This window comes from Podarcis liolepis (genome assembly GCF_965112155.1).
Source record: "Podarcis liolepis genome assembly, chromosome: 1".
Classification (NCBI taxonomy): domain Eukaryota; kingdom Metazoa; phylum Chordata; class Lepidosauria; order Squamata; family Lacertidae; genus Podarcis; species Podarcis liolepis.
The window spans coordinates 82,090,117-82,108,083 of record NC_139554.1 but is presented as its reverse complement, the minus strand read 5'-3'; the positions used below and the strand labels follow the sequence as shown (position 1 = coordinate 82,108,083).

The window sequence follows — 17,967 nt, the reverse complement described above, 5'->3', positions numbered from 1 at the left end:
AACCTGCAGCGCAGACTCCCAGTGGTCGGTCTTCTGGCATGTTGCCTCCCTTCCCACCCCAAAGGAGATGCAGACATACTGTGAAGTTGTTTGTAGTACTAGTGCAATGAAGGGATGGAGCAGGTGAAGGGAGCCAGGGAAACAACTAAGGGTTTTGTCAGTGAGTAGTCTGGGAACAAAGCCAACCTGCTGAGAAAGAGGCATACACCTGGCATATGAGATTGGTGCCTAGACCTCCCTGCATAACACTAGAACTTGTGGACTTCCAATGAAGCTGGGTGTTGGAAGATTCAGGACCGAAACAAAGCAAACACTTCCTCATGCAGCACATGGTTAAACTATGGAACCTGCTCCCACAGGAGGCAGTGGTGGCCATTGGCGTGGATGGCCTTAAAAGAGGATGGATGAGGCAAATCCATGGAGGATAAGACTAGCAGTGACTACCAGCCACAATGCCCCCATTGTCAGAAGGACTATGCCTCTGAATACCCGTGGCAAGGGATCCCAGGTGGCCAGAGTGGTGGTGTGCTCAGGTCCAGCTTGCATGTGGGCATCTGGCTGGCCACTGTTAGAACAAGATGCTGGACTAGATGGGCCATAGGGCTGGTCCAGCATGCTCCCATTGCGTGCTTCTGTTGTTATGCTGCTTTGTCACCAGAAATGGGTGGTCTCTGGTGCTATGTTTGTGCGCCCTTTTCCCTTTACCCCCAGGATCAGTCCTTGTGGATCCACCCATACCACTAATGTCCTGGCTTGACTAATGAGATGGGCAGGTGTTGCTTGGCTGGCTCCAAAATGAGTGGTGTTAGTGGCCTCAAGAGTTATTGTGCTGTCTTAATTGTGACCTGTCTGTAGTCTCCATGTCTCCTCATTGCAGCCTCTTAGCCAGTTATCCTGCTAGCAGCTAGCCCATGACTAGTCATTCCACACGGGTGCATGTTGACAGTGGTCCTCTGTAACTTACCTGTTGAACACAGATGGAATGTGGGTGGTACCGCTGTTCTTGGCTATCTGGGACTGTGGATACAAGCTGTTCAGAAATGGGGAGTGGACACCTCACTTTTCCTACATCTTTCTAGTTCATGGCGTTTACCAGTGAGGCAACCTCAAACAGGGCCGCACAAAACCCTCCTTTGACTGCCCAGAAGGACAGCTGCCCTGCAGTCAGATTGCTGGCATACCACTGGAACAATCCCTTCCCTCTGTTCTGCTGCCGACTCGGCACCATTTCCTTTCCTGTTGTGTGTATGCTCCACACTCCCTTCCCTCCTCCCTCCACCTCAGAACTGCTGCTCCCTTCCTGTCAGATGTGGGGTGTAACCTTGGTCTGAGCAGGCCGGGGCTCATGTTTCTTGGTGTGTACTTCGCTGTTGCTTCATGGAGTTGGACTCTTCTTCTCCTCCAGCCCATCCCAAAAACTGTGTTGTAGCTGGTTTTGTACATTTCCCCCAAGCTAACTTGAGCTTCCAGAAAAGGGAGAGAGGCCAGCTCCTGTTACAGACATGGATCCGCATTGAAACCACAAGGGGGTTGTCGGTTTGAGCCCCACATTGGGCAAAATATACCTGCACTGCAGGGGGTTGGTTGGACTAGATGACTCCTGTGGTCCCAACTCTATGATTCTATAGGTCTTAGAGTTTTGATCTCTCATTTGATCTCTATTTATGCCCCACACTCAGATAAATCCTAAAGCTAGTCCCCCCCCTTTGTTTAACTGCTGCTTTCCCATGCATAAAATGTATTTATCCTCAGTACGGAATTGTGTTTCGAACTGTCCTTGAGGCATGTCGGGGCCTTGAGTAGATGGATTTACTCCCTTCCCTCCCGCTTGATCTCATGTCTTCCGCTCATTCTCTTGAGGGGCCTCCAAAGTCAGCCCTTCCTTTCCACACCCTTATCACTGCTTTCCTATCTGCCTCTCCTGGAGCTGCTCGGCTTTCCCCTTATATGGCCAGGTGAGGCAATGGTGAGTATAAGCCTGGGACACTAGAACCCTGATTAGTTAGGCATGTAATCTACATCCCTGGAGGGGTTGCAGGGGGCGGCTGTGTGTAGGGATAGGGAGCCAGGTGAGTCTCTTGAAGTGAGATCAAATCAACTAGTTAAACCAGTCTTGTGTGTGTGACACATGTTGGGGGTGAAGCTCTGCCTTTCTGCCCTGGGCCAGTTCTAATTGGTGAGGGACGCGCCCTAAGTGCAGCCAGCCCAAGCTTTGTTGCAGAAGTCTAGCTGGCGGAGGGGAGGGGGGGGTGGAAGAAACTCAGGCCGCCTTTGGAAAGGGACTATGCCTGCCTGTAAGGGTGTATGGTGTCCTTTGCATTCTTCATGAACAAGGAACTTGCTTGCGTAGGGAGTGGCAACTGTTCAAAGTCCATGCTGAGTAATGAACAAAGCTATCGCATGGGGCTTTTGCTCTACGCTTGGCAAAGGCAGATGCCTTTCCAGTAAAAGCAAAACATTCTCGGCGTAGGAGCAGGGAGAGCAAATCCCAGAATGAGAAACAGGTGAACGAAACACAGACCTGGAGCTTTTCCCCTCTGTTTTGAAATCCTCCAGTTTGCAAAAAAAAATGTCAAGGCGGTCACTAAAACCCCAGTCTTGTTACAGTTTTCCCCTGGCCCCTCTTTTTGAATGCTGTATTACAAGCAAAGGGTGTGAGTGTTGCGCTTCCTTCCTGGCCACTGGACTACTTGCCAAGTGGAACAGATGCTGCTGTTAACTTAAATGCTATCAGGATCCAAAGGTACACTGCTGTAAAACTCTCACCCACCAAGGAAAAGGTGTCTGGGGCATATAAATTCAAGTGTATGGAAGCTATGCACAACCAGCACCTTTTCCTTCTGCTAATTTAGGGAAGGGGGCATCCTGACCCCTTGACCATTGGGTGTCCTTCTCAACCCACACCTGCACAAGTTGGAGTTTACTAAGCTTCCTGATTCCCACCCCACATTGATGCCCATCCTTCTCTCTCTTAAGGGTTATAACTATGGCTGCTGGTTAAAAGATTTGCCCAGCCCCACCTGCATCCAAGGTATAGGCACATGCCAGTAAGTCCATGGTGTGCCAGCTCCTGATCACGTGCAGAATCTCTGTTGTCCTGCTAGAGCAATTTTCTAGCCTTGGGACTTTGGATAGAGTCATGTTTCTAACTCTGGCAGAAATGTGAGAGGGGGCTGAGGACGTCCAGCATCTGGCAGCATCTAGTCCTGTGACTGTAATTCATTTTAACCGTTTTAACTTTAGATTGTGGTAACCCCTCCCTGGGACCTGGCGTGGTGGTGGTGGTAGTGATATTAAAAATACTGATAGGCAGAGCTAACATACTGGCCAACACCTCTGCCCTGTGCCTCTGGCAGTGTGCAGTGACAAGGGGCTGTGAGGTGAAAGGTCATGCATGGAGAATTGACCACATGGGTTAGAAGGAGCCCAGCAGTGCAGGAAGGAGCTAAGATGCTAACTAGAAGTTGACCTTCAAGCTAGGAAAAGCTTTAACAAAGAAGTGGGTCTTGAGAAGGGTCCATGTGTCAAAGCAAAGGGGTTCAGTGAATAAAAAGAGGAAGGCTATTGGAAGAGTAAGGGGCATTTGGGACATGTGGGGCAATACATCCAAGTTTGGCAATGATTAAGGTGGCTAGCATTCATACTTCCCATTTTCAGGTGTACGCCTTTTTTAAAAGTAAAAGCATAAAGAAGTCTTATGAAGAACATGATTGAAAGTGGAGAAAGAAGAAAACAGGTGTGTGTTTTTCAACAATGCTTACCAGGAAAGAGTTTGTTTAGTCTTCTTGCAACTTCTTCCCTCTTCCACTTTTGTGTGTGTGTATCTGTGTGTTGCTATGTTGCAGCGGAAGCACTGTAGTTCAATAGCTGAGCACATTCCTTACATGCAGAAGTTCCAGGTTCAGTTGTTGGCATCTCCAGATAGAGTTGAGCAAAGCCCCTTCCTGAAACCCTGGCCTGGAGAGGTTGGTTCCAGTCGATGTAAGCCAGTAGCTTTCAAGATGTTGTTGAACTCCTCGTTCCCATCAGCCCCAGGCAGCATGGCCAAGATCAGGGATGATGTTGTAGTCCCAACAACATCCAGAGGGCCATAGGTTCCTCACCACTGATGGAGACAATACTGAGCTAGATTGACCAATGGCTTGACTTGATATAAAACCACTTCCTGTGTTCTGTCTTGTGTGCACAAGAACTTGGAAGGAAAGTCCCGAAGTGCTACTGAATGATGTGCTTCCTGAACGTGTCCATTTATGCATGATCCGAGTGTGGTTTTGGATTCCTACCCATAACTGGTGATGGTGAGCTGCTAGCCACACTTCTATCCCCCTTTTTAATTCAGGATCTTTTGGGATCTCTTCCTGACTTCATTCTCTTTCCTCACAATTTATTTTCAGTGGTGGCTTCAGAAATGGTTATTTTGAAAAATCAAATACTTCTACTTGGGGAATTACTAGAAAGTAAAGCTTCTTCACTTTGTTGCAGGGTGTGAACAAGCTCTTCCTGTTAGTTTCTGTCTTTGGAACTGGGGAGACATTGAGAGTTGTGCTGGTTGAGGATAATGGAAGTTGTATTCCAAAAACATATGGAAAGCCCCAGGTTGACAAAGGTTGATGTAGAGAGCTGTTAGCCCACAAAAGCTGAATATTGCAAAATAGAGTTACTTAATGCCTGTAAAACAGTTATTTAATGCCCGTATATGGGGGGGGTGTGTGTTCTGCAGTTGATTTGAAGACAGGGGACTCCTGTTGTCTTGGACGAGTATCAAGTTTTAAGTACAGTATCAAGTTATAGGATGGGCTAGAGAAGGTGTGCAGGGATTGCTGACAATTGTCAAACAATCTGGGAAGATTATTTTATTACAATTAGGAATTGCTCTCTTGAAGCAATTCATATTCCCCCATTCTCTCTGTATCTTTCTATATGTAATGGGGTGTGTGTGTGTGTGTATATGTGTATAACATAACAGATAAAACAATTGCATATAAACACAGTTTAAACAACAACAGTTATAATTATAATTATAAAAACAGTTTAAAACTGCCGCATACAGCAAAACAATTCCAATCCAGGACAGATACTAACTGGGATAAAGTATCAAGTTTTAAGTACAGTATCAAGTTATAGGATGGGCTAGAGAAGGTGTGCAGGGATTGCTGACAATTGTCAAACAATCTGGGAAGATTATTTTATTACAATTAGGAATTGCTCTCTTGAAGCAATTCATATTCCCCCATTCTCTCTGTATCTTTCTATATGTAATGGGGTGTGTGTGTGTGTGTGTGTGTGTGTGTGTGTGTGTGTGTATGTGTATAACATAACAGATAAAACAATTGCATATAAACACAGTTTAAACAACAACAGTTATAATTATAATTATAAAAACAGTTTAAAACTGCCGCATACAGCAAAACAATTCCAATCCAGGACAGATACTAACTGGGATAAAGTCTTTGGTATGCTTGTTGAAAGATAATAATCTGAGGAATGTGTTCTGAAGTAGAAGGCTGCAAGAAATTCTATATTTTAGCAACCTTTTAGCAGTTGAAAGCGGAACCAGCTTATCATATATATGCATCTGGCTTAATTATTTTGTGCCAGTGCTGTTCCTTTTGGTTACAAATATTTTGGGACCAACTTGTGGTGCATCTTTAAATGTCTGTTGCATGTGCTAACCTCCCACTGCTTCCTCTCTTTTCCCTCCTCCAGTTAAGATACATCCTTTCATTAAGAGGGCAGTGTTGGGCCTAAGTTTTTGAAATGATTAGGGTTACGCCTTTGGATCTTTATTTGAGCTGAATCTATGGCCATCCAGATGTTGTGCCTGCATCAGCCCCGGCCAGTAGTCAGGAATGATGAGAGTTATCCTGCTTGGATAAACAGGCCTGGAATGGCAAATATAATTAGGGACGTAGGAAGCTGTTTTGTACTGAGTCAGGCCAATAGTTCTTCTAGCTCAGTATTGTCTACACTGGCTGGCAGCAACTGCCTGGGATTTCAGGCAGGGATCTCTGCCAGCCCTAACTTGAACCTGGGACCTTCTGCAAGTAAAGCAGATGCTCTTCCACTGAGCTATGGCCCTGTCTCAGCTGACTTGCAGCGGCAACATTTATATGCTGCTCATGTGGCTGGGCTGCCCCAGCCACTCTGGGCGGCTTCCAACAAATTGTAAAGCCACAGTAAAATAATCAAACATTAAATACTTCCCTATCCCCGGCTACCTCCAGATGTCTTCTAAAAGTCATCTGACAGGAGGGTCTTCCACTGGTTGGTTGCAACTGAGAAGGCCCTCAGAGCTGGAGCTCAGTGTTCATGCTGAGTGATTGGGGTGGAGACACCTCCCTAAGGCCTTGTATACTTGAAGTAGTAAGAAAATGCTGGTTGATAGTTTGCTTTCTGGGTTGTGAGGCACTTGGGAACTCTATTACTGTGTGTTCATAGCTGTACAGTGGTGCCTCGCAAGACGAAAAGAATCCGTTCTGTGATTCTCTTCATCTAGCGGTTTTTTCGTCTTGCGAAGCAAGCCCATTGAAGGATTAGCGGCTTTTAGCGGCTTATCTGCTGATCGGATCAGCTGATAAGCGGCTTAGCGGCTTAGAAAAAAAAGGGGGGGGGGAAACACCAGCAGGAACTCGCAAGACATTGTCGTCTTGCGAAGCAAGCCCATAGGAAATTCGTTTTGCGAAGCACCTCCAAAACGGAAAACTCTTTCGTCTAGCGAGTTTTCCGTCTTGCGAGGCATTCGTCTTGCGGGGCACCACTGTATCAGCATCCATGAGTGTTAGGTAAAAGGTAAAGGACCCCTGGACGGTTAAGTCCAGTCAAAGGTGACTATGGGGTATGGTACTCATCTCGCTTTTGGGCCAAGGGAGCCGGTGTTTGTCCACAGACAACTTTCCAGGTCATGTGGCCAGCATGACTAAACCGCTTCAGGGGCAGCAGAACCCCGTGACGGATGTCAGAGCACATGGAAATGCCGTTTACCTTCCCGCTGCCTGTTCATCTACTTGCAATGACGTGCTTTCAAACTGCTAGGTTTTATATGCCTTTTAGGTGGTGGTAGGCAACTGTCTCCCGCTTTCTAATGGGTTCTAGGCCAAGTAACTGCCTTGCATGCTATGTTAGTTATCCCAATTACACAGCACGCTGGAGCACAAAATACCTGTTCAGATAAGTGCACTTAACCTGGCCACTTTTTAAGCCAGCAGTTTCAGCAGTGAAAAGGCCACCATAGGTGCAATGATTTTCATCGAGTCCCAATCTAGATTGGAGTATGTTCTGGATCAAGCCTCCCTCCTGCTGCCCCCTCCCCAATAAAAAATAAAAATAAAACTGACCATACTTAAGTGCATTTGTTTTAAAGAGGTGACTTGATGTATATTCTGGCACTCGGGCACTAGATTTGGAAAGTGGAGGGAAGGACCTAGGGAAACTATAAACCTGCCTTTTGATAGTGTGCCTTACTACTTTTAGGGGACAGGGGGCATGTATCAAGTTGCTTTTCCTGTGTTATTGTTTATATGTGGGTGGTTTGAAAAGTACTTGCATGGGGGCAACTCCTCCTCTGGAACTGGCTCATCTACCAAGGCAAGTTTCTTCTCCAAGGTTGCTGCAGTCCTTACATGGACTTGGGAACTGCAACAACTAGCTTTTCCAGTTCTCCCACAAGCAGGTAGGATGCCAAAAGAGCTCCTGGAGCACCTATTAGGAATGGTGAGTTACTGAGTTGTTCTAAATCATCACAAAATATCTAATATCAGTTGTGCTTCTTGTTGTGCCAGATAGCCACAGTTAAGCTCTAGAAATCAGATTGGGGCTTCTTAAGCAGCAATTTACATTTACTTACATGAGGCCCATAATAAGAGAGTGAACTAGCCCAGGAAATGTCTAGAGCCGATCCCATTTGGGAAGGATGTAGTAGGAAGGCTTCTGAGATTGCTCAGATTTCATCTTGGCTTGCATGCATTTTGTTCATTAGCCTGTGTGGAGGAAGTGAAGGCGGTATCTTGTGCCTCCTTGCAAATGGAGCCCACAGAAATGTTTAACTTTGGGCATTGGCCTCTGCAGGATGCGCGAGTTCACTGAAATCCTACCTGTGTACACATGCCGTATGTGTTTTGCTAGGGCTCTATTGTAGCAGGGCAGGGGGGGGAAGTGCATTTATGGGTAGGAGAGGCAGCAATAAGTATTCATGTTTGCATTTGCCTTTAATGCAATGTCTGCAGCTGTTCATAGTTTCCAACTACAACTTAAACTGTATTTAGAGATCTAGAAAGTAAGTAGTCCAGCTTGGGGGTTGCATGGCTTTTAACTTTTTTTAATATATAATAATATTTATTAGTTTTCCAACAAATTGAACACAACACTACAAAAAACCAAAAAAGAAAAAACATACAATAATACAATACGATACAAAACAACAACAACTGCAAAACACTAACATACAACTAACAAAACAAAACAAAAACCATTTAAAACACAGTCCAATTTCAATATCTTATCTTTCTTTCACTAATTTCCACGACCTCCTCACACCTCCCTTTTTATATTCCACTTCGATTAATTGTTTCAGCAATTCCTTTCCATCTTCCTCTGTTTTCTATCCTATAATTGTCTTAACACATTCTAACCTTATTTTTCCCTTTAATGGCTTTTAACTCTTGAAGGTACTAGAAACTTCACATGATCCTCTGGTGTTGTGGGATCAGACTTGTGAATATGCTAGCATGAATGCACTTTGCTGAATTGAGAACATGGCCTTGAGTTGTTGTGTATGAAAGCATCAAAGCAAAAAGGCAAATCCAGAAGTATATATACCAGGCTTCCAGCCCTTGGGGCTGTGGTGAACCAAACCCTGAGAACTTGCAGTTTCTCTTACGTATGGAGTGTCTGATCAGAAGTCCATTTGTTACAGGGAACACTTGCCCTTTCAAGCAGCATTATACAAGTTCCAGTCAGCTGAATATCTGGCAGAGCATTATGTGAGGAGAGCGTGTCTGTTGGTGGAAACACTTGTTTTGTCATTTTAAACTGCAATGTCGGATTTGGGGTGCTTCATTTATTGTCTCTCTGACCAGTCCCATCTCTGATAATTTCAAGATCTCTAATGGTACCTTGCCTTTCAGGCTGCTTTTTTGGTCCCAGAAGTCCAGTGTAGCATCTAAGTGTGAGTTAGAATGTGAGTTGTCCAGGTGTGTTTGTACTGGGCCATGACAGCCTTGCAAACAACTTTTGCAATTCTTCTGGGTGGGAGAGATATTCAGGGTGTGGGTGTGTGTATGAGAGAGAGAGAGAGAGAGAGAGAGAGAGAGAGAGATTCCGGGAAGTTTGTGGAGGAGTTCTATGTCTGTGCAGTAATGGTTGTACAGTGGTACCTCGGGTTAAGTACTTAATTTGTTCTGGAGGTCCGTACTTAACCTGAAACTGTTCTTAACCTGAATCACCACTTTAGCTAATGGGACCTGCTGCTGCTGCTGCTGCGCCGCCGGAGCACGATTTCTGTTCTCATCCTGAAGCACAGTTCTGAACCTGAAGCACTATTTCTGGGTTAGCGGAGTCTGCAACCTGAAGCGTCTGTAACCCGAGGTACCACTGTAATCACAATTACATGTGATGGTTGCTAGCACTGTGTTCCGTGTATTAGTGGCAACTTGTTCTGTGGCTAATAGTTTTGTGTATTAGTGGCTACAGATGCTGTGTTGAACAAAAAGGCCATCTCTTTCAGATCCTACTTACGGGCATGTCCGTCTCCCTGGGGTAATAAATGGACCTCTGGAATAGATGGATCTTTGAGCCAGCTGGTCAGTTCTGACATAAATTTCATGTTGACCTTTTGCAGTGCAAGATGAATTTGATGCTTTTCTATCAGTTGAGAGGAAACACAGCAGCAAGCAAGGAGGAATATCTTCTTCTTCACTGTGTTCACTGTCTTTGTTACATAGAAAAGCACACACTGGCTGAACAGCTGTGGAGGCAGAGCCACAACCAACCTGGCTTTTGGGGGAACATATGCTCATCCCAGCCAGAAGTGAGGCTTGAGGATTATGGCACATGGGTGTGGTCCTGGAGAATGACACCACACTGCTCTTTCCGAGGCATAGGATTCAGCATCATGAACTCTGAGTTGGCAAGCATTTTGGCGACTGAAATCTTGGTTTAAGGAGCCATTTGGCACCTAGCTTATATATCACATTTTCTAATACTGCCCTGAGTACTTGGTAATGCAGTATAAATATATTTTGCATTAAACAGGCAGGGGAAACGTCATGTATAACTTGTCAAGAGCCAGATAAAAAGGGGGAAGGATCCGAAGTTCCCTTTCTTAAAGGAATCCTGAGTTTCCAACCTTTTATCAGAGTGTTTGTCAGGTTCTGCAAGGTACATTTATTTGAGTACTAAGGAGAGAACCATGGCCCACATCTGGCTGGTGGAGCAGTGCTCTCCACTCACCAACCCAGATCGCAAAACAAGCAAAATATGCTAGCAGACTTCTTTCTTCCTAGCGTAGAGTATGCCAGACCCTAGGCAGAATGTGTTTGCTTGTTGATGTCACACACGGTTGCTGTCTAGACACAGGGAAACTAGGTGTTATTACTTAACACAGTGCTCACTGTACTTCCATGGGCCAAATCCCTAGCATCAATATTGGGTAATGCAGTTTGGCTTATAAAATGGAGCATGGAGAGCTGCAGATCAAACCATCTGAAGTGCACCAGGTTGTGAAAGGCTGTCAATAAGACATGGTTTCCCTTTTCCTTTTTTTTCTTCCTCCCTTTATTTAAGAGGCAGCAGTACTTGCTTGGTATACTAAAATTATCTCTCTCGTAGATAATAGCCTAGCTCTCAGAAGGGGCTTCTGCTCAGTGGCTCAGTTCACATGGAACACTAAACCACAACCAGACCCAATTTATAAACTCATTTGTCTGGAGTGAGACAAACCACAAGCCTGGGTTCAGGTGTGATGCAGTACCAAGCCATAGCTTGGCTCTGGGTAGCATGTCAGTTGGAGGACAGGGGAAGGAGTGCAGCAGCTGTGGTCTCTCCAGGACCTCTCTTGGCTCACATATTCATACTAAGGCATGAACTGGTGAACCAGGTCTGTATGTTTCAGGCTTGAGGTGTTTCTATTTTAAAGTACATTGAGGAGACCCTGGGGATGTCTAGGCATCCCGCTCTTGTGATGAAATAGTGTACAGTGGTACCTCGGGTTACATACGCTTCAGATTACATACGCTTCAGGTTACAGACTCCGCTAACCCAGAAATAGTACCTCGGGTTAAGAACTTTGCTTCAGTATGAGAACAGAAATCGTGTGGCGGCAGCGGGAGGCCCCATTAGCTAAAGTGGTGCTTCAGGTTAAGAACAGTTTTAGGTTAAGAATGGACCTCCGGAACGAATGAAGTATGTAACCAGAGGTACCACTGTATAGTCCAGTGGTACCTTGGTTCCCGAACGGCTTAGTTGTCGAACAAATTGGCTCCCGAATGCCACAAACCCGGAAGTAAGTGTTCCGGTTTGCGAATGTTTCTTGGAAGCCGAACGTCCGACGCAGCTTCCGCTTGAGTGCAGGAAGCTCCTGCAGCCAATCAGAAGCTGTGCCTTGGTTTTCGAATGGTTTTGGGAGTCAAACGGAGTCCCGGAACAGATTAAGTTCAAGAACCTCAGTACCACTGTAGAGGATAGATTTGAATCCAAGCAACCTTTGTGGGGAAAGGGGCAAGACAGGCTCCTCCATCGGATGGCATCTACTGGGACCACTGCTTGCTCCACTTGGGGGTGTTGGTTATACAGTGGAATGCTGATGATGTACTTGAAGTAGGCTTGGGACTGCCCAGAAGATTTTATTTTTATTTTTTTAAAAAATAATATTTTTTATTAAATTTTCAATTTTGCCATTTCAAATAAACATTTTACAAACTTCAAAATATCCAGTGACTTCCCGTCTTCTCTTTTCATGGTTCATTTTACGTATCATACATCCATGCATATTTTACTATAGCCATTGCCAGAAGATTTTCGACAGCAGCCCTAGAAAGAAAAAACAGAAGTATTTCTTGGACTCTTCCAGGCCTTGGGTGCATCCTTGCTGCGGAACTGCAGAGAAAGATTATAGGGTGGAGGCCATGGGATGGCAAAGCACTAAACTGTTTAAAGCAAACTAACAATCTCCTCTGGGTCAAAGTCCAACTGGTGCCAAGATGTCTGAACCGAAGTGAAAAAAGTTCAGTTGTCAAATAAGCAATTCCTAACATGTGACTAAAAATATGACTCAGTGAGAAGTGGTGTGTCCTCTTGTTGTAGCCCAGAGTGTTGTGACACAAGTTTACATCTAAATTTCTTCTGAAAGCATAACATCTGCATATTCAGGAACTGTAGCCATTCAGCACAAAACATTTAAGGCTGAATTAATCTAATGGCGATTCCACAAACTTGTTCCTCATGTTCTCGCAAACCACATTTCCGTAACTGATGGTCTTCTAGAAAGGCTACTTTTTCTGGATGCTACCAGTAAATGACTAATGAGGTGCATCTCTTGCCTGCCTGCTTAATTGTAGCATCCAGTTAATGGAGCAACAGTGCTTTTTTGGGTTTTAATTTCACATGGGGCTTGTGCATAGGACTGTTTAGTGGGCAAGAAAGACTTGGGCAAAGATGTGAGTGGAGCTGTTGGATGACTGCAAAATACAGTTTGTGTGTTCCAGATAATGGTCATGGGATTGTGCTGCTTTTCTTTGCACTATTATGAATCTCTCCAAAGAGACCCCCCCCCTGCCTCAGATTGTCAGTGCCCATGGCCTTGTATGTAAATCATTTATAGGGCCTGGTGTTGTGTGTCACCAGCACCGTGGGAAAGTGGGTTGAGGCGAGATCTGTCTTGGAGGCCAGACTAGTCCAAGCACGCCGTCCCTACCTTGATTTCCCCACCCCCTGGGATTTTTTTTCTTTTTTTAAAAAAATATACAGTTCTGACGTGCTTGGACAAGGCTTTCCTCAGGTGGGATGTTAAGTGCTGGAGGAAGCTGTTTGCTCTGTATCAGTCATAGAGTACCAAGATCTTAATACTAGTTGGCCCACTGAGTTGGCAACTTGTGTGCAGAATGGTTCTATTTGTGTTTTCCCAATTTCTGTGTGCCTTGTTAGCTGCCTTTTGGAAGGTTATCTTGTGAGCCAGAAATCTCCTAAAGCACATTTATTCCCTGTAATCCAGTTGGGCAAACCTGAGCTTTCTTTTCCATTGTAGCAGTTCTATACCAGTTAATGTGACCATTCTATTTTAAGAAGTGCTTTTGTAAACCACTTGTAATTCCACTTTGGGAGAAATGGTGGAATGGTTCATTGTAGTCTTTTCCAACTCCAGCCAGGCAGTTGTAGTCCAAAGTGTCTATAGGGGTGTGGAAATAGGTACAGTGGTTTTTTTTTTTAAAAAAATGAATAAATACTGGTTTGATTATAGATCCTTCTTTACATGCCTCTTGTGCTTTGTTCCTTTATTTTTTAAAATCACACATATATTGAATCCCCTTTCTGCTGTCTCTGCAGCCTTTCCCCTCCTGCTTCCTTGCTGTTGGTGGCTGGGCTGCTTCTTCCATGATTTTCTGCACTTAGACCAAGCTGTGCCTTAGCCAATCAGTTCAGACCGGCCTTCCTTCACAGGTGTGTATGGTGTGAAAAATCAATCTTAAATGTAATTTTTGTTCTCTTCCATTATGGGTGGCGGGCTCTATTTTTCTCTCGAACTGACCATTTTAAAATTTTGGAATTTCCTCCCATGGTAAGGAGATCAAAAGCCCGCAGGTAGAGTACAAATGTGGGCATTAACTCCCTCCTGCCTCCCCAATTCCAACCACACTTTTGTGCATGGGTTGCTTTAAAAGCCAAACACAGCTTTATGGATTTATTAAGTAGATTCTGTCTCAAGTCATTCCTGTTGGGCCTATGCCAGTGCCCTGTTCTCTAGCACAGTGGCATATGATTTGCAGAACACCTTGCTCCCCTTTCCCATCTTGTTAGCCATGAAACGATTGCTGACAACCACATTAAAGGCTGTAGCTCCACATCTGCGGTTTTCAGCTGATAAAAGGTGGTAAAGGAAACAGCTCTTGGAGGGAAATGGCTTAAAGGAATATCTTGCACTTTGGAGATAGATTTCGCTGTAAAATAAGTTTGAGGGTTTTAAGAAGCTGTACTGCTTCCCAACCCTTTACTGCTTAAATGCCATTCACATATGTAATGTTGCAGCCAAGGAAATGCACGCTGTGTCCTCAAAATACCTTCAGCAGATTTAACCAGATAAGACAGAGCTCTGCTGTCTCCATGGTGGTAGCAACGTTCTAGATGTGTATTGTTGATGAGCATTTGACAACCACATATGGCCAGACATATTCTATGTACACATGGATGTATTATATGGAATGTCGCTGTTTCCCATCATGTGTTTGAAAAAGCCATTAACCCTGGAGCTTTGGAAAAATGAGAGTGAGTTGCATCCTTCTCTGCCCACCTTTCTGGTCCTGGCTCTTGGTATCTTTCTGCCCAATATATAATCACTGTGTTGGTAGGTCACAAAGCAACCAAACTTGGCCTCCCCCAGCTTGGTGCCTTCCAGATGTTTTGGACTACAACTGCCATTAGCCCCAACTAGCATGGCCAACAATTGTGGTTGATGGGAATTGTAGTCCAAAAACATCTGGAGGGCACCTGGTTGGGGAAGATGGAACTTAACTTCTTGTTCCCAGCTGTGACATGACATTGAGGAATTAAAGGCTATTGCACCCTGACAGGAATGCACAAGAACATAACTGACAGGCAGTTTCCTGTTTAGGAGACAAGGACCTGGGCTCTAGACAGGCCAGTCAGATCTGTAAGTGCTGATGCAGTGGAATTTGGAAATTGCAGCCATATCAAAAGGCCACATGTTAAATATGAGGCGGCTCTTGCGACGACCTCTTCAGGATTAATAGGGCAGTATTGAGGGATCGCTAAGATTTATTTACAAAAAAATCTATTCTGCCAACATTAAGGAAAAAAGCCACGGCAGTGGGCAGCATAAGATGAGCAGTAAAACTATATTCAAAAAACCAATACAAAATGCATCACAAACCAGAAGATCAGCTTAATACCTCAAATACATAATTGGATCATTTCCCAGGGGAAAGCCTGGATGAGCAGATGAGCTTTTAAGCAGGCCCCTAAATGCCAATACCGTAGGTGCCTGACTGATGTTCATTGGGAGCGCATTCCAAGGGGTTTGTGCCGCCACACTGAAGAAGTCCTGGTCTTAGTAGATATGAGACAGATCTTGGGAGCATGTGGCACTACTGAGAGTGTCACTCCTGAGGATTAAAACAAATGGTTGCTCTGTGTTTAAAAGCCAGGGCTATTTGGACCAGTCTTGCATTACAGGAAAAACCTTAGTGCTGGAGACATAGACCAAACTCCTGTTCCCTGGCCAGGGTTCCCTCTCCTATGCATTAAAAAGCACACAGAGCTAAGCTTGCAAAGGCAACATATACCAGATAGCTTCCAAATAACCCACAAACTAATCTCATTTCTCCTGCTTGTTGTTTCCTGCTCAGAGTGGGATTCAACCAAGTGCTTCACGTTAGAAGGGTACACCGTCCACATAACGTGAGGGATTTGTTGGGAGCAAGTGAGCTAAACTGCAGGGGAAGTATAGAAAAGGCCATAGTCAGCCTAGAGGGGAAATCGTAGCCACCCCCAATAGGGCCACGGGTTAAAATCCTGAGTATTCCCATTAAAACTGTCCCTCAAACTTCTATGGGTGCCAGAAACCTGGGCCTGTCCTTCCCAGAATCTGGCCTGCACTTTTGAGAAGAGCCTGCAGAAAAGAAGCCATGAAACATAATTTGCCATGGCCACTTCTCTCCTGAAAGAGCACCCTTGTGAATCGAACTTCCTTTTGCACTTGTTTGCCTTGGGGAGGCTAGGAGGGAGAAAATTTGTCGTCTCCTTCCCCTGCTCTGTTGATTTGTGGGAGGGGAAAATGAAGCAAAACTCGGGCCTTTTCCCAAGTTTGATTTTTTTTAAACAACGCAACAAATTCTCTCTTCTGTGACCTAAATCTTTCTCTTCTTACTTTCTCCCCAACTCTTGTGTGTGAAGTGAGGGGCTCCCTTCTCCCCTCCAGCCCCCTTTTCTGTGTGACGTCCGTTCCCTCCAACCCCGTGGCATCTCCCTGCCTTGCACCCGCCCTCCCCCCGTGCGGGGCCTTCACAACCATGGATGACTCGGAAGTGGAGTCGACTGCCAGTATACTTGCCTCCGTCAAAGAGCAGGAGGCGCAGTTTGAGAAGCTGACGCGGGCACTGGAGGAGGAGCGGCGCCATGTCTCTGCACAGCTGGAGCGCGTCCGCGTCTCCCCGCAGGATGCCTGCCAGACCATGGCCAACGGCACCCTCACCCGCCGGCACCAGGTAAAATCACCTCAGGTGAGGTGGGCAAGCGGGATGCTTGTCGGCTTCTGGACTCAAGTGGTGCCTGCTGGAGTGTCGCCTTGGTAGTGTGGCTTCTGTCGGGGATGGTTTGCGGGGCAACTTGGCCCAAGGGCTATGACATTCTGCACTTTGCATAGCTGTGTCTACAGGCCAGTGCCTGTTCAGTGGCTAACCCCAGACAACAGCTCTGTTGAGGAAGTGGTGTCATGGAGAGGTTGATCAACCAGTGTTGAGTGAGTGGCTAGATTTTGCTTTCACGGAGCCGAGTGTCATATGAAATAAAGACCACCATCCATGTTGAAGTAGAAACTGAAGTGCTTCTCCTTGGGAGACAGACCCTCCTTTATAGGAGGCCACCTCTTGGAAAGTGGTGAACTCTCCTTCATTGGAGGCTTCTAAGCAGAGGTTGGCTGGCCATCTGTCAGGGATTCTTTGGCTGTAATTCCTCCATTGTAGAGGGTTGGACTAGTTAAGCCCCGGGGTCCCTTTCGACTCTGATTCTCTCCTTCCTATTCCCATTTTAACTCCTGAAGACCAGTAGTATATCATACCATACTTAGAAGTCTAGCTCACCTATAACACTAAGCCCAAACACACTGAAGTGTGGATGAGTGAGCCTGCAGGTACTCGGAGCAAAACGTGCGGCCACTTCACATCTCTTCTAGTCCTGCTGCCGCCGCCACAGTACTAATGGCTTGGCTTATTGTGACCTTCAAGACCAGGCTCATGGTTTGCCTCACTCCAGATGAGCCATGCGTGGTAAGTCATAAACAAACCTTGGCTACAATTTGTGGTTTGGATGTAATGCTAGACCAAACCATGGCTTAACTTTGGGTAACAGCAGCAGGACAGGAGCAAACCAGCTGTGATTTTTGCCCAGAGTACCCCCAAACTCATTCCCTCATGGTTAACCATGGTTTGGCTTAGAGTTAGGCTTGAAGTGGCCGAGTGTGTGCTTGTATTGATTACTGATGATTCAGAGTTCGTATCTGTGTAACGGGATGCCCAGCAGAGGAGTGGAATTAGCTGCTGTATTGCTTTCTAGAGAATATCCTGGATATGGTGATCTTAGTGTAAAAAATAATAAGCCAGAGGTCTTCATTTAAGCTGCTGCAGAACAATCAAAACTTCCTTGCCCTAGCTGCTGGTCATGTATCTGGCAAAAAGAGATCTCTTAACAGATGAGGTGGACGAAAGGAACAATAACCCAAAGAATTACTGACTGCTGAAAGCCAGACAGTAAAACGAACCTCTCCTTGCTCATAATGGCAACCCTCGTCCTTTGATAGCAAAATGCCCTCAAATTCAGACATGCCAGGATGAAGTAGCATGAAGGAAATGTCTCGGGTAGATGTGGAGAAAACCCCCAGATGACTTTTTTTGAGGCTTTTAAGCCAAGCTCATCTTGCCTTTCCCTTTCTGTTCGATTACTGCTAGCTGTTTGCGTTTTGTACTTCTCAACCTCAGGGGTAGGGTTGAGGAAGTAGACAGCGGCAAAGGATACTTACTAAGCTTG

General features: G+C 45.5%; 1 protein-coding gene across 22 annotated transcripts in view; it reads left to right on the top strand.

The window, feature by feature from the left end:
• Positions 1–17,967, top strand: part of CTNND1 (catenin delta 1) — a 57,112-nt gene that overhangs the window by 13,688 nt on the left and 25,457 nt on the right. For 10 of the 22 annotated variants that reach the window (XM_083512231.1, XM_083512248.1, XM_083512244.1 and 7 more), the window contains exons 2-3: positions 13,537–13,650; positions 16,120–16,430. The exons of 9 other annotated variants lie outside the window; for them this stretch is intronic. In XM_083512231.1, coding sequence (XP_083368357.1) covers positions 16,236–16,430 — 195 coding nt within the window. In that variant the 5' untranslated portion in view covers positions 13,537–13,650; positions 16,120–16,235. The remainder of the gene's footprint in view (positions 1–13,536; positions 13,651–16,119; positions 16,431–17,967) is intronic. 3 more of the 22 variants (XM_083512242.1, XM_083512229.1, XM_083512230.1) reach the window with 1 other exon arrangement.